Source organism: Carassius gibelio, chromosome A5, assembly GCF_023724105.1.
Source record: "Carassius gibelio isolate Cgi1373 ecotype wild population from Czech Republic chromosome A5, carGib1.2-hapl.c, whole genome shotgun sequence".
Classification (NCBI taxonomy): Eukaryota; Metazoa; Chordata; class Actinopteri; order Cypriniformes; family Cyprinidae; genus Carassius; species Carassius gibelio.
In genome coordinates, this window is record NC_068375.1 from 32,846,828 (window position 1) to 32,871,370 (window position 24,543).

The following is a 24,543-nucleotide window of genomic DNA, read 5'->3' on the forward strand; positions in this document are numbered from 1 at the left end:
AAGTAACGAGAGGGGCGTCGCCCACAGTAACGAAGTAAAAGTACAGATTTTTCCCAAAAAATGTACTCAAGTAAGAGTATAAAGTACCCATCTTTAAATATACTCCGAAAAGTATTCGTTACCCCGAAAAATTACTCAAGTAAATGTAACGAAGTAAATGTAACTCGTTACTACCCACCTCTGGTAGTACTGCATCCTTCATAACTCCAAAAAGTCTTAAGTTTTATTATATTTATAAGAGAAAGATAGTTTGTACCGATTTTTCCCGGAAAAACATGACCGACTGGAGGCGTGACGTGTGGGCGGAGCTAAAGAATCACGAGCGCCAGTAGGCTTTTGCGTTGAGAGCGTTTGGAAGCTGTGACATTACCGTGAGGAAAAAAATCATCACCCCAAACAAACCATGGCTAATAGTCAGATTCAGCGTATATTTATGATCCAGAATCAGATCCAGAGGCTGAAATTTAACAAGAGCAGCATCAGCAACGATGTCTCTATGTGGTATGTATTGAAACTGTATATATTTGCTTAGCGGTTTTGGAAAATGACTAAGTTCCACTTTATGTCATCTCTTTTTTTTTTTTCTTTTTTTTTTAAGCTGTACATGTGGAAAGTGCAGTTTGATGACAACATCGCATGTTGTTTACTTGATGTGCTTACTCACCGATAGCTAAGTTAACAACACAGAGATATTTGAGGCAGTTTTACTCACCGCATGCGGTTCCAACACACGATCGTGACCCTTTTTCGTTGGGACTGCATTATCCTTAAGAAATAAACGATGTGCAAATCCGTCGTCAAACTGGGCCTTGTTTGTAAAAGAAGCATCTTCGAAATGCAGGGAACAAACAAAAACACTTGCACAACTCCGTTGATGCTCTGTAAAAATAAACTCCATCCACTGGTCCCTTAATGCTGTTTTTTATTTTTTGGTAATCTGTGCAGGGTTGTCTTGCCCTGGCAACCAAAAACACACTCCTTTTGTGACATTTTGGTCTCTCGCTCTGGTCAGTTAATGTCTCGTCTCTGCTATACGGGAGCGTGCGCGCTTCCCGAGAGAAGTGCCCTTAGGACCCATATAAGGAAATTCCGCTCCATCTAACGTCACACAGAGCCATACTCGAAAAAAACGTCCCGAAACTTGTGACAAACCGGGAAGAGGTATTTTTGGAACAAAAATACTCCTTCAAACGTACAACTTAATTTTTGAAACTTTGTCCATGTTTAGCATGGACATAAAGAGACGGCATTAATATGTTTTCATACTCCTTGGCAGCCTAACAACTTAAGTGTGACTTTTAATCAATTCAATAATTGTACTGTATTGTAGTTCAGTTCAATTTAGTTCATATTTTGAGGAGATTTTGGTAAGTAACATGTGCAATAATTGGGAATCACGACTGACCATTTAAAATATAAAAATTTTTAATTACTTATATTACAGTTAGTGTGATAGTTAGGGTTAAAATAGACAAGCAGTTTTTAAAGTCCAATTCAAAGAGGCAAATTAGAGGCATATGGTGGCTGGAAAAAATAATATTCATATGTAATGCCATGGTTTAACCACTACATGCCCGTATGGCTGTTTAATAAATATACATGTATATAGCTGAAGTCTAGTTACTCAAAAAAGTTCATAATTGCTTACTTACAGTATATGGAGAAAGGGAAAGAAATATTGCAGAATGACTAAAAACATAAAAATTTGACATCTAGCATCTCGTCACTATTAATGTGTTTCTAATGTTATCTGATTGCAAATATAGTATAACTGTCATCTAACAATACACATTAACTATAACGTGCTTCATGAAATTCCACTCCTTGCCAGGTCAGCTAATGTGTTAAAATGTCAAAAAATGATGTGTGTGTTTGAGAAACACTGAAATGAATGGGCTTCAATGCTGGAACTATTGACACGCTGTGCTTCCACATTCCTCAGTTCCTAGAGAAGCTTATGGAGTAACTGTTTCTCAACAGATCTGATTATTTGTGGTTCTCAAGTCTGATTGGCTGAGAGCCTTTTCCATGAGTGCAATATTCTAGTGATAACAGAACTCCAACCATTTCAAAGTTTGTATCACTTCGCTTCGAAAATTTCTCACAGTGAATGTCATGTCGGACGCCCAAGTATTTTGTGTGGAATGTGGTTTTAAGATTTTGTTATTTTTTTATTTTTAGGTGAGAATGTAGTTGTTTAGACATCAAATATGTGATTTGTTAATAAAGATAATGTCTATTTAAAAATTCACTTCAACGTTAGCGGTCATTCAACAATCATGAACCTGCTGAGAGCAGCCAAAACTTCAGGAATTTGCTGCCTGCTCTGATAGCGGTTAAACATGAGATATAATTTGTTTTGGGTAAATCTCATGGGCAGTCTTTGGTCTCATTGATTAATCTATTATTTGTTCGAGAGCAAAAAGTTTTGGCATATTGCGAAATCATTGTTAATAAGTCTATTAACATTATACAGTATCTTATATAACTTTAATCCTGTATATCTACCTTTGTCCTTTTGGCTCAATTGCCTAGAAAAGTTTATGATGGCTGTTGTTCAATAAATAATATTTTATATAAATAATAGTATTTAGTATTGAGAAATAGTGTGCGTTCGTGATGGAGATTTTAGTTACATTCTTCCACCATTAGATGGCGACAAGGAGTGAGTCAGCAGTAAAAACAGATTGAGAGACTGAAATGTGGTTGTAAACAATGAAGTTATTTTTTCTTCCAACTACACCTTGTGCAGCCAAAATATGCAGTGGACATTCAAACGAATGTTTTATTGTAAATATAAGATAAAGCTGAAAAATGAACGCTGCATCAGACGCAGTTGTCTCTTTGTTTTTTACACACTCATGCCATCAAATTGTTAAATGTAATATCACACTCGAAGCATATTATGGCTGAATATTGATAAAAAAAATTAGATGTATAGCCTGAATGCTCTGTATGTCACTTTGGATAAAAGTGTCTGCCAAATGCATAAATGTAAATGTAGCAGTGTGATATGGCTGTATATCAGCACTCTGTGATTACCTATGGCAGACTCGTGATTGCATAAGACTGCTAATTGTGTGATATTTCTCATATAGGTATCCTTTAATTAATATGAATAATATTAATAACACGTTAAGAATAAATATACAAATTTATAAATACATCATAATAAATAAATGGGATTTTTGCTACGCATAAAAGACTGGGGCTAGATGTTTACGCCGTATTTTATTGGAAAATTACAATAAATGTAATTTAGTAGTTTGTTTTTTTTTTGTTGTTGTTTTTTTTTTTTTTTTTGTTAAGTGCTCATTGAAGAGATGTATTTTCAGCTGTTTTATGTACATGATCTAGCGTAACTGATGTAAATTTGTGCATGCAAACACTTTTTAACTGCTTTTACAGACAGTTTTATGTTTTCACTGCAGAAAGTCTTCCTTTATCAAACAAAACAAACAGAATGTGCCCAAGTACAAAAAGCAGATTGTTTGTTTGTCTGTAGCTCAGTCTTGACACTCACTTAACATTCAGCGGAGCAGAGACTGATGGATTTAATTATGATTCTGTCCATGTGAGTGTGTGAATGATTTCTCAACTTTTCAGAATGCAAATAGCAGGAGAGAAGAGAATTATTCTTGATGGGAATCAGGCAGAAAAAGGAACAAGTGTGGGGGTATTGCATGTCTGATTAGTAAGAAAGCGGTTTAAAAAATGATAGTTTAACTGGTTTGTGGTATGAGAGGATATTGGCAGCCAAAAAGTGACAAGAACAGAATGGATGACTCATGTTGTGGGTGAAATGGAACCATCATTCTCTTTTCTAAAGAACATTACAGAAATGCAACTGTCATATTACCTGGTGCTGTATGTTGATTGTCAAAGTTGTTTTTCAGCTTAGTTCAGTAAATTCCCCCAATTTTTTTTTTCTTACAACAACTTGAAAAACAACTGCTATCATCACAAGTATATGCATAATAATTTGAAGAAAAAATAATTTATATTATTAACTTGTATCTTCATTGTTCTATAGAAAAAGCCCAACTGATTGTACTTGGTTTGTGCACCTTAAAATGTTTTATTTTTTATTTTTAGTACATTTGATTGTTTATAACATATACAGATGAACATACAGAATCATTCTTGAATAAATGAATGATATTGTATGATAATAATAATTCATATAATCATCATAATTCATAAATCTAATAAATACATTTATAATACATAATAAACACATTTAAAAAAAATCTCTATTTGTCAAATCTATATTTCAATAATTAAAGCCAGAAAAAACCAGATTTGATTGATTTGTCTGGAGAGCTCCATTTGTGTTTGTATGTGATCAGTCCGGGTCTTCTAACAGCCAACTTAATTATCCAACAGTCATTTGATTGACTGCTTCTTGTTTTGTCTTCTGACCGTGGTGCTGGTCCTATCCTGATGGATCTGCAGAGAGGGAACCATGTCAGAAAGCTGCCAGGCAGCCAAACAGGTGCACAGCACAGCCTTCAGTCCTCACAGACTTCCCCGCTGTTGTGTATTTATATACGATTGACTCAAGAACTGTGTCCGCCCACCTTCCCCCTGTCTGTCTCTCAGATCCAAGATCCGATCAGCTGTTTGAAACCGAAGTGTTAGACTGCTGCCCGCACAGACATACACACACCTTCAAGCCCAGATAAGAGATATAGACATTTCAGATTAGTGAGAGCTCAAAACTCTGAAGAATAACAAAAGTCACGTACTTCTACCCAACAGGACACCAGGGGAAGAGTGTGAATATGTGCTCTTGACAAAAAGCTTGTAACGTGGGGTAAAATTGGCTTTAGGCTTTTTCGGTTAAAGTTTTTCCCTCCCACTTTCCAAAGCACTAGTTTGCTTTGCTGAACTGAATTATGCAGATAATGAGAAACATTATATAAGAAATTATATGAAAAGATTTAAACAAGTTTTAAAGTTCAAATGACTTAATGATAGTTTTGTTTCTTAGAAACATGCAGCTTTTTGCTTCACAGGATTTTGATGGACTGGAGTAGTGAGGATTGCTTGTGGATTATTGTGATATGTATGTCAGCTTTTTCATTCAATGGATCTGTTGGTGAGCAAGTGAAGCAACGCTAATTTATCCAGATCTTTTCTGAAAAAGATACAACTCATCTACATGTTGGATGGACTAAGGATTAGTACATTTTTAGCAAAATTACTAATTTTTTTGGTAAACTATTATCAGTTTGGAGCGTTAATGGGGCAAATCATGTTCCATTTGAAAGGAAGCCACAACATGAACAGAACAGCTTGAAAACAACAGTTCATATCATTTTGATCAAAGCAACAGTTAAATTCTGGTCTTTCAGCAACCTGTTATTTGGGTATTAATTACAATCAATAAGTGAAGGAGCAAAAATATACAAAAAAAATTGTGCTACAGTGACAAAGTCATACATATAATTATGTACAATTAATATTTTTTATACAGGAAAGACATGCATTGTGGAGAGCATCATGAATATAAACGAGTGTTGATTAAAGGGGGATGTTGGCTGTTCTTCTATTTCAAGTAAATGATTTGGACACGTACCAATTGGTATGATCACACCCTGATGCCTAAATTAGAAGGCAGTCCATTCTGAACAGTATCATAGCTAGCATGTCAGAATTTTACAAGCCTAGCAATTATGATAACAGCGGTGTGATTTCATACGAGACTTGCCATTAAAGGTACCAAATTTCAAAATGCATTCAGCACGGACTGTTCTATGTTATTTTACTTTTATTTACTTTTTATCTTGGAAATAATAAAAATGTAGAATTCAAAATAAATAAACTATATATGATTTGAATTAATAAAAACATTCTTACAAAGTCAACATTTATTGTAAGAAATAACATGTAGACAAGTGAAGGTTAAAAGCTCTGTAAAACAACCTCATGTTACTTATTTATTTATTATAATTGTTGTTGTTGTTGTTTTTTTTTGAAATTGCTAAGCTTTTCAGAAATTTTACATGAATAATGTAATAGTTAAGATAATATATACTGTGAAAATGAAAATCTGAACTTGTGACGTATTAATATTTGTAGTCCTCACTCTCGGAAGTTGCAGCTCTTGTCAGTAAGACAAGGAGGACAGCGGGGGCAGAGGCCACCGTGTCATTGTGTGTGTCCCAGTCTGAGGGACGCTGTTAATATATTTTCCTCTAAGCCTTTTCAACACCAGGATTTATATAGTTTTAAAGCCAGTCCTGACACACTGAGGTTGCTTCTCTCCAAGCTTCAGCCTTGAGAGCAATGGCATTGTCCCTCTCCCACAGCTCTCTCAAGGGACCGAGAAAAAGAGGATGTAATGAGAGGAGTGAGAGGTGTAGATGGACTGCCATCATGTGGCCTTGCCACCCACTGCTTCTGTAGAGACAGGACAGAGTGACCCACAGAGGGCTCACTTTACACTGATACACTTTTTTACATTTATTATTGAAATGCATCAATCTATACTAATTACACACATACACACACATGTACATATATATATTTGTGTGTGTGTGTGTGTGTGTGTTTGTGTGTGTTGTTTTTGTATTATATTATAGTAATAACATTTTAAATTAACTTATATTTTCAGTTGTCATTTTAGTTAAGTTTTAGTAGGCTAACTGTTGTTTTTTTTATTTCATTTTAGGTTTTATGTTTTATTTCAGTTTTTGTTTTATTCATTTTAGTACTATGTGTGTGTGCGTGTGTGTGTATGTATGTGTATATGTGTGTGTATATATATATATATATATATATATATATATATATATATATATATATATATATATATATATATATATATATACACATATATATATATATATATATATAACGGTTCACAAAATTCACGGTTCGGTTCGATACGATACACTGATGTCACGGTTCGGTTCGGTTCGGTTCGATACGTTTTAGATACAGCAAAATGTAAAAACATCTCAACTTTTCAGAATGCCGCAAGCGCACCGCGGGTCATGTGACAAGAACCAACCAATCAGCTTCATCCTTTCCCGTAACAACGTTGAGAGCTCAGCCAAGATGAAGGATCAGCTGATCATAGTTGTATATGGATTGCAATTTTGAAATAAATTTAGTAGCAGAGCTACTGCAAGCGATTTTTAGAGCTGCAAATCCATTTATCCTTCGCTGAAATTTCCGCGTGTCATGGAGAGAGCACGTCATTGTTGCTTAGCAAAGACAGACGCCTCATGAGCGCTTCTGCCCGAGCGCTTTGGAAAGGAGGAGAAAGACGCGCTTAGCGTTTTCCATGCGTTTTTAGGCACGATATGTGAACGGCCCCTAAGGCGCTCGCTCACTCAGCACACGCTGAAGGCTCGTTGCAAAATGTCGAATGCATTTAACAGACCAGAAATATAAGATCCTAAAATAACCAACAGGTCTGGTGTTTGGGTTGGATTCCCTGTAAGCTATAGTGTCTAAATGCTGCAGGGATAGTTTGCTGCGTGCATGTTTCTCCTTTTTTTCGTCTTTTCCCAGATAGTACTGACGCATATATCCCAGATATTCCCGCTGGTGTTTTTTTTTTTTTTTTTGTATTCCCGCTGGTGTACCCTGTCATGTTGCAGATGCGACATACCTTTGTTTTTTTATCCACCACTCTCTTGCCATCACCATTATAGCTTAAAGGGAATCCAAAGTGCACCCAAACACCAGACCTGTTGGTTATTGGAGGATCTTCTCATTTCTAGTCTGTTAAACGCATTGGCTATTTTGCAACGAGCCTTCAGCGCGTACTGAGTGAGCGAGCGCCTGCTGAGTAGCCTAACATAAACATATAAGATGGTGTTTTTTTCTTCTTCGGGAGTGTCAGGGGCGTTGCCTGTTACGTTGTTTGGGTTATTGGGCTACCTTGTTGAACGCATATCATTATATTTCTCTCTCTCTTTTTTTTTTTTTTTCAAATATAATTAAATACTCCAACGAACCGTTCGGTATACATAATGCGTACCGCGTACCGAACCGAAAGCGTCGTACCGAACGGTTCAATACGAATACCCGTATCGTTACACCCCTAATATATATATATATATATATATATATATATATATATATATATATTAGTGCTGTCAAAATTAGCGCGTTAACGCATTCGATTAATTTGAAATATTTAACGCGTTAAAAAAAAATAACGCAATTAACGCGGTTGCAGTTTTTTTTATTTCCAGTTGTGGCCTATGTGTGTTCAAGGTGCAAAGAAATATGGATAAGACCAAGGAAGGACTTTTAGACGGAAAGTTTCAGTATAAAACTCTGCCGGATTACTCTTCAGTCTGCCACAAGAAACATTTTCATTTAGTCTGCCACAAGAAACAACAACATTAAAATAACGAAATAATTGTGTAGCGGAGTATTTTTTGTACACAGTGCCGCGAACTGTCAATCACTCCTGTACGCGTGCATCACTGTCCTCCTCGCAGCTGCAGCAACTTGCGCTCTCTCTCTTCATCAAGCTATAAAACAAAAAGGGGACAAAAAGATCATATTATCTTTGTGCATAGGCTATAGATTAATTAGATAAATGAATATCTAAATTTGTGCCTTGCCGTCTACGGTATTTTTTTTAGAACTTAGAAAAAAGATGCTGCAGCCAATGAACAGCCGGCGGGGGCTGCAGGACGACGCAGACAGTTTTTAATGTTTATCAGACAATAAATACTCAAGATTTTGCTTTAGTATAACTCACAACGAGTTTCACACACCTTCTCCGGGCACGTTGAGTTGTTGACACTTAACAGTGGGAAAAGCGACACATGCGCTATTCACTTGTATAACTTAAGGGTGAATGGGTAATGTAGTTTCTGCTCTGGGTGGGATGAATTAGGAAGCTTGCATTGTGAAGGGCGCTCTGAAAATCGGCAGTGCAGGTAAAAGATTAAAACCTCTATTAAAACAGATGTCCAAATGAGCGTACCGGTACGCTACAAGCACGTTCTGGGCGCACGGAGAGGTGGCGGTACGCTCAAGAGCTATATTTGGAAGTGGCGGTACTGAGTACCGGTGTGTGCTGGCCCACTTAAAGCACTGGCAATGACTATACTTTGGAATTTTTTTGCAGTCCACTTAGAATTCAACATGGAAATCATTTTTGTTTTTTATTGGCATTGATTGTTTTGAAATTCAAATGGTACTTACATTTCTGTGTTTTTATTTCTGTAATAAATATGGCTTTCAAGCCAACAGTTAATTTGGAGGATATTGATGGTTTATTGCAGGTATGTTGTTTACATGAGAAAATCAGTGTTACAAGTTAAACAAAAATTCCAATAAACAATCATATTTTGAATTTAAATAGTTTCTTTGTCTTGAGTTTACATTAATTATTAACATTTTACATTTACATATCCAAAAAGTTTCAGTCTTTTAATTGCGATTAATCGCGATTAATTTTTAAAAATTGAGCGATTAATTAGTTAATTTTTTTTAATCGATTGATAGCACTAATATATATATATATATATATATATATATATATATATATATATATATATACACACACACACATATATATATATATATATATATATATATATATATATATATATATATATATATATTTACACATATATATATATATATACACACACACATACTCAAATGTATTTAATTCAAATATTTCATTACTGCATAATAAAGTGGTATTGATTTAGTAACAGCTCTGCTGGAATATATTCAGTGAAGGATCCATCAATCTAATTTAAACAGTACTCTATGAGTTTGGGAGTAAATATATGTTGATTCAATATATGTGAATCAATATATGTTTTTGATACACTAAAAGTACCTATTATTTATGAATCAGACTACACTAGTAATTACTCTATACATTTTGATTTGCTAAAAAGCAGTGGTTTGTTTGAATCAGACCTAATTGTTTGTCCTGTACATTGCGTGCATCTCCCAGGACAAGATGGGTTTTCCTGCTATTATTTCTCAGTATACAACCATTTTGTCTTATCACATTAAGTTTGAACTGCAAAATATGACGTCTTTTACCATGGTGCTGTAGATTCAGCAGCATGAAATAACTTTATTCCATGGTAAAATATGAATCCGGTATCCATGATTATGTGCACCCATTCTAAGTTTAAAAGCTACTGCTTCCATTATTCTTCAAGGTCTTTTTTTTTTTTAAAGGAAAGAAAAAGACTTCTTTTTTCTGTTACTCACTTCAAGATAAACTAGTTTTGCACTTGGAGCCTAAATGATGAAGAATGAGCTTCAAATTCATAACTTGGAAACTCACTTTCCTCTGAGTGTTCAGATAGATTTAGGTGAAACTCTGTTCAGCTTCACTACAGTCGCAGCTGTCACATTCATCAAATCTGTCGACAGGTTGAGATGGTAAAAGACTCGGGCCTCGACACCCTCTCTGTGGTGAGATCTCCCGTGAGGTTTCCTCTCTGACAGATGGACCACTCATTGACTCCATTCATAATTCATACACACCCAAATAAACAAACATCCCATTTTGATTTTATATTTGATGGACTTTTTTCACAAAGTATCAGTCTTTCAAAGTTTTGAGTGTTCTTGCCATGATGATTGATGGGTGACAATTCATGGTTCTCCAAAAACAAGAACTTATTTAAGAACTACTGTGTTATCATCTCATGTTCAACAGACAGCCACATAGCCAAGCAACATTTTTTTTTTTTTTAGGTGTAAAGTTTGAATATATGCAAAATACAATTATTTTGATAACATAAATATTGGCTTGTTGAAAGTTGTTGTATAACTTCGAAAGACTTGAGAAGTATAGCCAAGAGTTAACAGACTACTTTAAAAGTGTTTTTCCTAGGTCAATAGCTTCATTCACTTATATCGCACGTAAAACAGCTTGGTCATTCTGCTAAACATCTCCTGTTATGTACCACACATACTAGTCAAAGTTTGGAATGACATAAACTTGAGTAAATCAGTTTCCAGTGACCCCTTTGAACAATGAACAAGTAATACCCATTTCTTTCCCTGTCTGCCTCATTTTCCCTCTCCACACTCCAGTCAGCTGTGAGCTATTAGTCTTTGCTCTGGTCTGAGAGCTGAAAGTTTGAAAGTGTGTAAATCATGAAATGTGCTCTGTGTGAGGTTTCAGGCTGTGGGGTTTTTGAGGGGACGGCTTTTAAATTGTGTTTAGCTCAGAGTCAGACCTTGTGAGATGGAAGCAGCACATGTGTCACTTCCACTCATCCTGCTGTTTCTCTTTGTCCTCTCCTGTTTTCTGTCTTGTCTCCCTCAATCTAAAGGCACAGTAGCCTATATACATTTATCTGTATTTATCAGCTATCAGAGCTGGATTGCTTTGATTTTAGATATTATATATCTCCAGTCTTCAGTGTCTCATGATCCTTCAGAAATCATTCTAATATGCTGATTTGGTGCTCAAGAAAGACTTATTTCCAATGCTGAAAACAGTTGGGCTGCATAATATTTTTTGTTGAACCCATTTTTTGAGATTATTTGATGAATAGATCATTTTTTATTTTAAATATAAATGTCTTTACTGTCACTTTTGATCGATTTAACTCATCCTTGCCAAATAAAAGTATATATATATATATATATATATATATATATATATATATATATATATATATATATATATATATATAAGATCTTACTAACCCCAAAGTTTGTAATTGTCCTTGTGGGTGAACTATTAGACAACAAAAGTTTGTGCAACATACTAATATGGCATTTTGGCATTTTCTAACATTTATTTACTAAATATTCAGATGGACAAGATTGGCGTCATTACAGCTGTTTCTCTCTGAAAAATGGCATCACTCTGAACTACGGCCCCCAAAAAAGCATTTGAGCCCCAGAGAGCTGACACTTTAAAGCCCTTAGGCAAGTTCTCTGGACTGATATGGTGAGCAGAGAAATATGAATTCGAAATGAAGGCTTTTTGAACACTGAACACAGGCGCTTATGACTTATATAAGAGGCCTATTGTCCATGATAGAGGTCCTTTATGAATCAGTTGTGTGTGTTAATGTGCAGGTCTCAGGTGTTAGAACGCAGCTGTTTGAGAGACTTTTCCAGCATTCGCACAATGCTAAGCCATCCATTAAAATGCTAAGCCATCCAGTATAGGATCATAACTCTTGGCCACTTGAATAGAAAGTTGTTTATGTTTGACAGGCGCTACATTTGTGTATATGCGCATTGTGAGAATTAAATGCTTTTGTATTAATGTGAATTTTCTGTATGCGAGTACTGTGGATACTGTGGCATTTATGAAGGTCACACGTTCTTCACTTGTGTGGGGTTTGATATACAAAAAAAAAAAAAAAAAAAACGCAAACTTTGAGACACTCCAGTTAATGTTCGTCATTGTAGTTTAAAAGAGCAGCAAGATTCAATAGAATTTGATGTCCTCACAAAGATACTGTTTTATTGTTTTTGATAATAATAAGTGTTCCTTGAGCATCACATTAGCATATTTTTGATGGCTCATGTGACACTGAAGACTAAAGTAATGACTGCTCCAGCTTTGCCATCACCGGAAAACATTATAACAGAACACAGTTATTTCAAATGGTAATCTTTCACATTTTTTCTTTGTGAGCATAAGAGACCTCTTTCAATAACATTATAAAATCTTACGAACCCCAAACTTTTGAGAAGTCATTTACATTTTTATTTTCAATCACGCATCACACACTTATATAACAGGATTCAGATTAGATTTCTACCAACTTGAACCATCTTGCAGTTCCTAGAAAAGGTTTATAAACAATGCTTTTCTTTTCTTGCCAAACACTTTTATTCTTGTTAAGGGTGTAAGTTTGGACCTTGTCGAAACAATCAGATCTCTACCACCACCACCTGTCTAAAACAAGGTAGTACTACATAAGGACCAACAAAAGTGCCCTGATGTTAAGAAGTTTGTACCAACAGCAAATAAACCACCATACGAGAGAGAAAAGAGCAACAGGTTTTAGAATTGGTAAATTGTTTATTCCTTTTTTAATTGAAGGTTTACCATTTTCTTGATTTTATAGAAAATGGAGAAAAAAGAAGAAATGGCCTTTTACAAACATTTACAAATAAATGACAAAAGTGGCTGTACAAATAAGAACTGAAGGAGAAAGCCAAAAAGAAAGGAGGCAGAAAGAGTTGGATCACCACTTAGAGCAACTTTTAGTTGTAGAAGAACGCTCAGTTTCAAGATGACTGCCATGCAGACTTTGTGCTTGATCAAAATTATCCCAAAATGTGAGTTAACATCCTTTCCTCTTTCTTACCAACGGCACAAAGATTACAAACATAATTCATTAATGTATTTAACAAATTAATTATTTAAAAAAAAAAAGCATCATTATTTTTGCCCATTTTAATTAGTGTCCATGTCTGCGTTAAAGATAGTGCTGTCAGTAAAGCAGCTAAGGCAGACTGTTAGCACATGTACAGGCCAGGAAACATAAGGAAGTCAAAGGTGAAATGCTATTTCAAGCGCAGCAATTCCAGCTGATCCTGGTACTCCGTGAAGAGTCTCTGGAACCGCAAGTTCTGACCAATCACAGGCAACAACTCTGTCAGCAGATCCCGCTTTCTCAGTCCCTGAAATGGACACAGAAAATGATTTTGAAAGACACCATTAAATGCAACAACTACGCCAATGGTGAATCTTTGATTAAGTTTCAGAAAAATTCATACCAGGACTGTCGGCTCCCAGGAGCTGCTACTGGATTTGTGAACTGGTCCCAGTAAATCCTGACAGAGTTCCCTTAACCTCAGCTCAAAACCTTCACAGATACACACAGAGTTATTGTAAATCTGATTCTGAATAAGAAACAAACACATCTTCATCTTAGATGGCCTGAGGGTGAATATAGTTTTCGGTGAACTATTGCTTGATTTCGAATGGACCCTCTTGAATCTTTTTACCAGCTGACCACCTTCTCACTCACTCACCCTCGTTTACGAGGAAACGTGCGTAGATGAGAAGCCAGTGCCTGTACTCGCTTGCTGAAAGGAGCATGAGGGCAGAGGAGAGCTGGTTCTCCAAGAAGGCCAGAGTCATTCCCTGCTGCAAGTGGTGAGGGGTCGAAGACAAGCGAGATGCCAAACGCCCCGCACTGAAAGAGACAAAAGTGAGATGGTTAAGGCCTGTTCACCCCGAGAACGATAACTATAAAAGATAATGGGCTATCCCTTTCAGTGCTCAAGCTCTTTAAATTAGTAAAATAAATGAGTAATTCCTACAATACTGTTCTAGTATGTTGTTATCATTATAACTGTAGCAATAGCAAAGGCTGTTACCTTAGATTACGGCCCTGTGTGAGAGCCAGTGGCCCCATGGAGCCCAGAGTATCCTGAGAGGTCAAGCAATTGCGGAAGTCTGCACACTGTATAAGAGAGTCCTGCTTATCTGCGATCAAATTCCTATTGGAGATGTATAGAAAGGGCACAAAATATCAGAGGCAGAACAATCATAGTGGCCAGGAAAATTATTGGGACGGTTTCTGGTAGTTACATGTTAAAACTACACTTAACGCATGGTTTGTGTATCACTTACCAGGTCTCCAGTGATGAGTTGAAGCAGAAAGTTTTGCCATTTGACAGCGACACCACAGCTACACCTTGCTGAGTCAAAAAAGACTGACTTACTGTAGCATCTGTGCCTGGAGTGAGAAAAGGATAAGGTATTATTATATTTCAGTTAATTTATGATAGTTTGTTGTGTAGAGCCAAGGAGATACTTGAAAATGTACAAAAAACTAGCTAAGCACACACTGAAGTAAAACATTTTGATGTTTTACATTTTTGTTCATCAGTCAAAATATTGATGCCCATCATTTTGTCTGACAAACGTCTGCTCTTCTCTTAGGAAAAGTCTCTTATGCTCACCCAAGCAGTGTTTATTTAATCAAAAATGCTGTAAAAACAATAATATTGCAAAAAACTACTACAATGTATATTAACTGTTTTCTCTTTGAATACATTTCAAATTGTAATTAATTCCTGTGATGGCAAAGCTGAATTTCCAGCAGTCAGTATTCTTTTGGTGGTCTTCAGTGTCACGTGATACTTCAGAAATCATTCTAATGTGCTGATTTTCTGCTTGAGAAATGTTTCTTATTGTTATCAGTGTTGTTGAAACCGTGAGACATTTTTCAAGATTTTTTTGAAGAATAAGAGGGTAAAAAGAAATATTATTCCAGCCCATGGAACAATAAAACTAACAAATAAAAACTTTATGAACTGTAGAAATCAAGGGTTGGAGTTTAGCGAGGAGTCAATTAATAAAAGGAAGAGCTCATTAAAGAAAGAAAACGAAATCACACCTGATAAGATTGGATTCAGAGATTCATTTTTGACCAAAGCCGTCTGTTTCTGAACATCCCTGCAGGAAAAGAAAATACCAGCCATTCAACATCATTTCAGATCTAGATCTTTCAGAACTGATGTAAATAATCAGTAAAATCAACCTGACTCCTGTTATAAATACAGCTACAGTGTTTGGACTTTTCTATTGAGAAACAGACAGGAAGGGTCAGTACCAGACAGACAGCGTGGCTGATGCCATCAGCGCCATGACGAAGTGTCCCGAGCAATGAAGTGCTGCTATGGGAGCGGGCAGCATGATGGATGGAATCAGTCTCCGTCCACATGTAGTGTAGACAGAGAGTGTGCGGTCCTCACATGCTACAGCAACAATATCGCTATGAACCAACAAACAAAAAACAAGTCACTTTTAGTCCAGATGTCAAAATCAGGCATAAACCAATGTGTTTTAACACCCACCTGCTCCCGGTTGCTATGGTGATGCGACTGGTCAGCAGCGTGTCCCACTCTCGCCCGTCTCTGCTCCATTTGAGCTGACTGAGACGAGCACCAGACACCACAGAGACCTCGTTCTCTACCTCCAGATACGTGATGGCATCTGTACTCACCTAAACACACAGGTTAAAAAGCCCATGAAATCAAAATGACGTTTTGTGGATTTTAGTCCATGTTTTTATTATAAGCTGATAAGTTCTCTAATAGCTGGGTTATTAACCAGGCTTGGGTTTTCATGCAGAGTCTATGTTTGAATTACATTTAACACTTTTATAGACATAGCACTTGAGCTTCCTGATTACACATTGTGATCATTGCATACACAGGACTGATATCTTAAGTGTAGAGTTTTTGAGTCATACCTGAGTGCTAAAGGACTTCTGTATGGATGGGGTAGGAAGTTTTAACACCGCTACAGGTGTTACTAATCGAGAAGGCTCCTTCTCCGCTGAGACTGGAGTCTACAAGAGAAAAGATCAGTCAAAAGTGAGTGAACAATCTTTGTCTATGCGCACTGACATCACATGGGTTCTAATGAAGGACTCAAGAGTTAATGGAAAGATAATGAAAGATATAGAGATTATAGTATAGAGGTCATAGTCAACTAGTGTGCATTTTTCTTATATATTTGATATGTAATATAAAAAAAGGTTGAATGAAAAATGTACACATTCATATACTACAGTTGACAAGTTGAAGTGTCAGTAAGATTTTTTTAATTCAGCAAGGACACATTAAATTGATCGAAAACGGCAGCAAATAGATTTACATTTCAATTTAATGTTTTTTATTTTTTTTATTATTCATTAAAGAAAAAAATGATCACAGATTCCGCAAAAATATTAAGCAACACAACACTGACAATAATAAATGCTTCTTGAGCATCGACTCAGCATTGATTTCTGAAAGATCATGTGACTCTGAAGACCGGAGTTATTTTATTTTGCATCACTAAAATGAATTATATTTTAAAATATTAAAAATTGTTCATTTTAATTTGAATAATATTTCACAGTTTTTGCTGTATTTTCTGATACACAAATGCAGCCTTGGAGATTCTTACCAAACCCAAACTGTTGAGCGGTACTATGCAATATCTATTGAAAAGCTGTATATACATAAATATTTATGAACATTCATATTCATAAATATTTTTAAAAAAACTTGAAATATTTTAGCAGCTTTAGCGGTTACACAGTTTTCACAGATCTGAACAGGCCCAAATAATTAGTCAACTTTGAAACGTATGTGTTCTAAACAGCTCTCGAAAGAAGAAATGTCACCTGTGGGAAGGGCTGTGATATGGGCATCATCATTTTGGCATCTTTCCTTGGCCTTCCCTTCTTCCTCTTTTCTACCACTTCTGCTCCCTCCATCTCTCCCTTCCTCTTGGCCACAGATAGTGATTTCGCCATGATCTTGTCCTCACTATCACTGCTGCTTTCATCTTTTACTTTAGGCTCCTTCACAGAGCTAGTGTCTTTGACCCTGAGACAGAACCACAAAACTTCAGTTTGGTTTTAAATTCAGTTTAGAAGGGCACACCAGTTATAATGCAGATTTTATTACCTGTCAAGTGGGGTGATGCCTATAGTGAGTGGTACACTAGTGACCCCTGGCGTGGCCTTAGACCTTTCAGTAAATCGCGAATCCAGCGCTTTCATGGGCTCGATTTTGGAGGCAGATGTCAACAGCAGATTTGATTTCATACCGATCGAATTAACAGCTGCAGGTCCACTAAAAGAGAGAAATTTGATTTTTAAAACATATTGGTTGAGAGAGAGGGGAAATGGGATATTACTTGCATGTAAACTTACCTTTCCTTGTTCTCTTCCGCAGTTTTGTTGGGAGAGGTGGTGGTGGGGTCGTGGGAGGGTCGCAAGCCAAGTGAGTTGGCTGTACTGGAATCCGAAGAGATCTGAGGGGTGAGCTGAGTCGATGCAGATGACCCCGGCAAGATCGGGACGCTGTTGAACAACGCTGGTGAGAAGTCCCTGTGTAAAAGTAAGAGACATTCAGCCACTGAATGCATGCTGGGGAATAGGCGAGTAATAATTTTAGATGTGTTGTTGTACGTGTTCGTTACCCCGTGTCGAGCTGTGCGATGCAGAGAGGTGTGATTCTTCTCCTCCCGTCTGCAGTTCTGGTCTCCACCTGCTTCTTTAAGAGGTTCTGCCCCAAAAAAAGTGCCATTTGTTAATAAATGCAGTCCTGCAAACATATCATTTTGGGACAAAAGTGGGTAACTCTTCAGGCTCTCTAAACTACTATGCTATGACCATCATGGTATTAAATGATATATACAGATTCATACAAAGACAGAGAGACAGGCAGATGTGCATGTAAAGTGTATGCAAATTATTTAATGTCACCCACACATTATGTATTTGCATGCAATATGTATGTAAACTATTACAATTTTACATAACCACTCATTATGTGTATTAGGGCTGGGCAGTATGATCCAGCTGTGTCTTTTGGTTCCAAAATATTTTTCAACACTTTTCGACTTAAAGGAACACTACAGTTTTTTTGAAAATAGGCTCACTTTCCAACTCCCCTAGAGTTAAACAGTTGAGTTTTACTGTTTTCGAATCCATTCAGCCGTTCTCCGGGTCTGGCGGTAGCACTTTTAGCTTAGCTTAGCATAGATCATTGAATCTGATTACTAACGCCGGAATGAGAGTACAGTTCCTAGCCATATCGGCCTAGAAAATCACAACTTTTCATTTTCTGTTAGTTTTAGTACACAATGTAACTACAAAAGAGTAAAGTTTTAAATAGGAAAAATATAGAAACTCTTTCAGTTTCTAATTTTTTTAGCGAGATGCTAATGGTCTAATCAGATTCAATGATCTATGCTAAGCTAAGCTAAGCTAAAATTGCTACAACCAGAACCGGAGATCCGCTGAATTGATTTGAAAACGGTGAAACTCAACTGTTTAACTCTAGGGGAGTTGGAAATTTTTTATATTTTTTAAAGTGAAGTGTTCCTTTAAGACACCCATCAAATATATAAATTACATTTATTTATATACCTTAATACCAATCAAATTAGCATCTGCAAACAAATTATGCTAGATATACTTTGATAAACAAACAATACTTTGTAAACTTGCAAGTCAGCCATGCCTGGAGGTGGAAATACGAGAAACCAATCATTATTTACCATATTAACCATTTGAATCACTTCAACCGTTTAAAGAAGACTGTTGTGCGTATTGTTACATATTCTTTCCTCTGACCTTCCTGATGTCCTCCAGGGACTCTCCGTTGAGCACATTGGTGAGTTTGGGCGTCTGGTTCTCAGGACCACTTCCCTGGGCTCCATTGGGGTTCTGGTTCCCCTGGCGTTCCTGCTGATACTTGAGCATTTCTGGGTTCTCAATAATAGTGCTGGAAAGGTGGGACTCCGTAGTAATGGCCAGACTCTTTCCATAGATGTTCTGATGAATAGCATTCTACAGAAAGATACACAGGAATCTTATTTCTCTCAAAACTATTAAGCCATTTGAATTCTTCAGAAGCAAGCTATTTTTTAAATGCTGCAGCACTGTTGTCGTCACACTGCATTAAGCAAGCAAAGGCAAATAGCGAACACTCTCCTAAAATGTTGATTTTCTCTTTAAGTATGACTAGAAAATTTGATACAGTTCAACAATCTAAATGAATGCATTTGCATATTTCATCAAATGCTTCAAAGAAATGATTCACTCTTCATTAATTAAATAAATAATAAGTAAATGTGTGTGACTTAAGTGAGATTCCACGTTTTTTCTGCCAGAGAAACATTGCAGAGTTCTTACAATTATATAACTGAAAAGTTATTTTGTCTTAAATAATGTCAACTGGTGTGTGTGTATATTTTCTCCACCTTTTCCTCTTCATTCAAGGGATCTCCCAGTTCGTCCTGCGAGAAATCCAAGAAAGCCACAGTTCCATCCATGGAGCACACCAGAAGTCCGAGCCCATTGAGTGTCCTGAGAGATACGATCCATTCACAATACTCTCATGCATGTACGTTTTTACCCCACTAGAGTGTCTATGATGCTTTACAGAGCTTGGAAAACAGAAAAGCTGTTTTCTTACCATGTAATATCCATAATGGACTTATCAAAGAGGTCATGGATGACCACCAGTGGGCGCTTAAGTGAGGTGAGCTGAAAAACAAGAACAGGACAACTGATTCAAGGAGAGTCATCTTAACATTCAGAAATCTCACCCTTACATGAATGTGAAAAAAATACTGAAAGAGGAATACTGTGCGAAACAAGAGAATGAGAATATATCAGAACATATTTGATTCTTACAAAACAGCTTTGTGGAAGCTTGGACCAATAACTGTGGGAGCCACTACACGCCAGAGTCCAGCGTGATGGGACTGACAAAATGTATTATCATGGCTGCAGCTGGTTAGGACAAAAACTCGTTAACATGGCCGCGATGAAATGTATTGCTTTAGCATGTCTGTTTTCTGTTTTACATGAACATTAAGCATTTTTAAGCAGAGCATAACCACAAAATTGTTTATACTACCATTCAAAAGTTTGAGGTCAGGAAGATTGTTTTGAATGAAAATACTGTTTTGTTACAAAATATTTCCATTTCAATTGAATGATTTTGCTTAGAAAGTTCTATTCATCAAACGAACCGAAAAAAAAAAAGTTTCCATAAAAACTGTTTTCAGCATTAATAATAAGTGATGTTTTTGAACACCAAATCAGAATATTAAGAATATTACGATATGATATAATGATTTCTGAAGGAACATTTGACACCTAAGACTGGAGTAATGGTAGATTTTAAAATATGTAACAATAGAAAACAATTCATTTCAATTGTATAAATTAAGTTTTCCTTTATTTAGCACAAATGTAAAATTAAATTAGAATTAATAATTTCCAGGTTTTCCCATGGTCGTAGGAACATATAAACATAGAAATATGCCTTTCTTTTTTTTCGTGGGGCAAAACCAAGGGGTGATATTGAGAAGTCTCATACCCATACAGAGAGTGAGCGGTCCTTACTGCCCACAGCACAGCAGCAGTAAGGGCAGCTGGGTTTGGGTGTACTGCCATTCTTCTGTTTCTTCTTAAAGATCTTAGGATTGAACTTCTGCAAAGAAAGGAAGAGGAATTCAAAAACAACTCAATAAGAGACAAGAATTACCTTCTAGTTCTTAGCCAGTTTGAAAAAAATCATGATTTCATCGAAACAAAAGGAAACCACTCCAGAACAGACTACAATGGAGATTTCAATGCATGCTTTTCTGTCGAATATTACAGATTTGAACCGACACTAACCACCACAGTAACAGCTTTTCGATGACCCACAAAGTCCATGTTGGTTTTCCAGCCATCGCGTTCGATGATCTGAGCTGTGGGCCCAGAATTATTCATGGCATGAGCTGAAACCAGGTACTGGCCATCTGGAGACCAGCTCAGCCTCAGGACGTGTGTGGTGCCGCCACACTGAATCAAAGCAAGAGAGAAGGAAAAAAAGAGAGAATACAGGGTCACAAGGATGTAAACAATTTAAAGAAGTAAAAAAATAAACAAAACGAAAAAGTAAATACATTCCCGAACTAGCATTTCTGGTCTTACTTCACTGAAAGGTTTGGTGATGTTTGTCTCCATCTGCCAGTCCATGGTCCTCCAGACCTTCAGGCTATGGTCATCTGCCTGGGAGGCGATGTACTTTCCCACTGGGTCCCACGTCAGGCCTTTCACCAGCCCTGTGTGTCCCTTTAAAGTCATCACAATCTCTGTGGCATACACATAAAAAAGCAAATTCAAAAATGCAGTAGACAAAGCTTTGATTCAAAACTGATACAGAAGCCAAACCTTTCGAAAATCCCCCGACAAAACTGTCCTAGCGTGACAATGAAAGTATTTGGTCATTTAAGCCAAACATAATGCCACTGTATTACAAAATATATCAAACCAAATGGCATCTGAAAAAAACAAAAGATGCTAGAATTGACATTTCACCTGGGAATTTTCGAGCGTTCCATATAACGATGGTGTTATCCACACTGCAGGACGCGAGCCAGACATCATGAGGTGACCAGGCGACATCCATTACATCTGGATCAGATTTATAGAGAACACCACATGTGTTTCACACGATGCCAAAAGTGAAGAAAATATCCAGCTTCTACATGAGCAGCGTTTTCCCCCTCACCTCCAGTGTGGTTCCTCAGAATCATGACGCATCTCCACTGTTCCACATTAGCCAGTTTACTGCTGGACCCAAACACTGTGCTGGGACCTATGAAACTGCACAACAAAAGAAACACAACATAATGCCTCAAAGGCCTGTGCATAGAATCTGTGGATGCATGTGTGGCATCTGTTTGTGTTACATATTTAAAAAAAATTATCTGCATAGTGTAAAAAGTAAAAAGTAATAAGCAGTGCATTTGCACAAGTGGCATCTATCATTCTTTCAACTGTTATAAGGTTTTAAAAATCTATTTTTAGCATCACATCCTTATTTTTTTAACTTTAATATTCAAATATATTAAAATATTAATATGATTATAATAGGATTTTAAAAACATTAGTTAAAAACGTATTATTATTTGTATTCATCGTGAAGGGAGAAAAGACCGCAATACACAGAACGGGTCAGTTTTACTCACGCAGCTCTTTTCCACACCATGACCAGTTTGTCATCTCCTCCTGACGCCAGGTATAGTCCATTATTTGACCAGCGCACGCAATTCACACATGCTGAAATGTACAAAGTTACATAAAACATATAATTAGATGCTGAATATTCATCAGTGTCACACATTCCGTCGCACATTCTGTCAGTGCAGTTCACATCCAAAAGGAGTTTAAAATACATTTAAGTGACAAAACATAATCTAGACACCATCTCTAAATTGTTCTTTTGATTGTTGGGAGCAAAATATGTGATACAAATGCAACAAAATCAAATAAAGACTTTAAGAGAACAATAATTATATATTGAGTTTTTCATATATATAATTTTTTTAAATATATTTTAATCTTGAATATATAGATTAAGTAAAAAACAATTAAGTATCAAGTAATACCTAAGTGATTGTCCATCTGACATAGCAATTTGGGAATATTCTCGTTCTTTTCATCCTCCTCTCGAAGAACCGGGGCCATATTCCAAATGACCACTTTCCCAGAGTCCTCACCTGTCAGTCAATGACACATTTGTCATGGAATTAGCATGGAAATAAAATGACCTTCTACAGACTAAGCTTCATCTGAAAGCTATACTAGAGTCAGCAAAAGAATGACAGATGTTAAAGGTTTTAGATTTTCACCTTGGCCACCTGTAGCAAACTTAGTTCCATCTGGATGGATATCAACTGAGAATATTGGTTTACCTGAAAACAAAAACACACTTATAACACAAATATAGTTTGGCAACACATCTCTAACTAATAATAATAATAATTGCAAACAACAAATGTATACAATACATCCACCGCACGATTCTAAAGCAGGTTAAATGAAATGCAAATAAAGCCACATTAGCATATAACATAAATAAAGAAACGTCACAAGTTCCATTTAACTTGTTAATTATGGCTAGATTATCTCTTAAATTACACAAGTGACTCGGCTCCAGCTTCATCGACCCATGTCAGAGGTCTGCCTGTCTTTTGCAACTTCAAAATGGGTGGTGTGCACATCATATATTCATGGGTGGCTTCTTAAAACCAGCCAAGCTAAAATAAATAAATAAAAAAAACAGCCGGTTACTATGATTCTTATTGCGCTAAAACGTGCAGAAGAGTATCCGATCGTAAGCGCCGACATGCAGAAGAGACCCGATCCGTCTCTCTACGCAACAAAAGCGCAAGTTGAAACCCCGGATTCCTGCACAAACACACACAGACACAGACACTGAGAGAGTCGGGCTTCTGCTCTCACCATTGTGATTGACCCAACTCGGCTTCAAGAGCTTCATCTTCACGCTGAGTAATTATAAAACCGCCGTTTGCGACCCGCGATCTCCCTCTGCGCTCCCAAAGAGACTCGTTTCCAGCGTCCGCCCGCCTGCCCGGCCGTTTAAGTGCTGCGGCTCATCCGTTACTTTGTTGCTCAGTTGAACTCCATGTCTGTCTCTCTTTCTCTCTCTCTCGCTCATCACTCGGTGAGCGTGAAGCTGCAGCAACTGAAGTCACGCCGGAAGTTCGCCGTCTTTTTCGAAGTTCCCTTGGAAACAAAGAATGAACTTCTGTGTTCCTCATTTACTTTAATTTACTTGGCAGAAGTATATACTAAAGCGATTTACAAATGAGGAAATCGCATACAAAAACGACTAAATAATAGAAGCGCTATCTATCTATCTATCTATCTATCTATCTATCTATCTATCTATCTATCTATCTATCTATCTATCTATCTATCTATCTATCTATCTATCTATCTATCTATCTATCTATCTATCTATCCCCGTTGTTCAGTTTAATATATATATATATATATATATATATATATATATATATATATATATATATATATATATATATATATATATATAAACATTATTTTTTGTTTATAGAGGAAAGCAATTGCCTAATTATAAACAAGGATTAAAATGTTCATTAAGGACAGTCATGTTGTCATCAATTGTCATGTAAAATACTCAAAGAACTACGTACAGAACTAAGTAATGGTTAGATTAAAGAAACCTTTTAAAAACATATTTTGAATGGAA

General features: G+C 36.5%; 1 protein-coding gene across 1 annotated transcript; it reads right to left on the bottom strand.

The window, feature by feature from the left end:
• Positions 1–12,986: 12,986 nt before the first annotated feature.
• Positions 12,987–24,021, bottom strand: LOC128013355 (protein HIRA). Its single transcript, XM_052596282.1, has 25 exons — positions 23,754–24,021; positions 23,141–23,203; positions 22,898–23,008; positions 22,478–22,568; positions 22,018–22,112; positions 21,825–21,920; positions 21,438–21,598; positions 21,138–21,305; positions 20,836–20,949; positions 19,924–19,994; positions 19,709–19,814; positions 19,080–19,295; positions 17,921–18,006; positions 17,652–17,828; positions 17,404–17,571; positions 17,118–17,322; positions 16,197–16,295; positions 15,799–15,947; positions 15,555–15,716; positions 15,339–15,397; positions 14,570–14,675; positions 14,314–14,436; positions 13,966–14,129; positions 13,708–13,796; positions 12,987–13,611 (listed from the first exon to the last, which is right to left on the bottom strand). Exons 1-25 carry the CDS (start codon positions 23,788–23,790, stop codon positions 13,495–13,497), a joined length of 3,033 nt encoding a protein of 1,010 aa, XP_052452242.1. The 5' UTR covers positions 23,791–24,021; the 3' UTR covers positions 12,987–13,494.
• Between the last annotated feature and the right edge of the window lie 522 nt (positions 24,022–24,543).

What these genes read in the sequence shown, in the direction of transcription:
- LOC128013355 (XM_052596282.1), bottom strand. Translation starts at nt 23,790, where the DNA reads ATGAAGCTCTTGAAGCCGAGTTGGGTCAATCACAATG. An exon ending in ATCGCACAGCTCGACACGGG is followed by an intron (nt 17,829 to 17,920) that starts GTAACGAACACG and finishes ACTTTTACACAG; the next exon opens with GGACTTCTCACCAGCGTTGT. An exon ending in ACGTTTCCTCGTAAACGAGG is followed by an intron (nt 13,797 to 13,965) that starts GTGAGTGAGTGA and finishes GTATCTGTGAAG; the next exon opens with GTTTTGAGCTGAGGTTAAGG.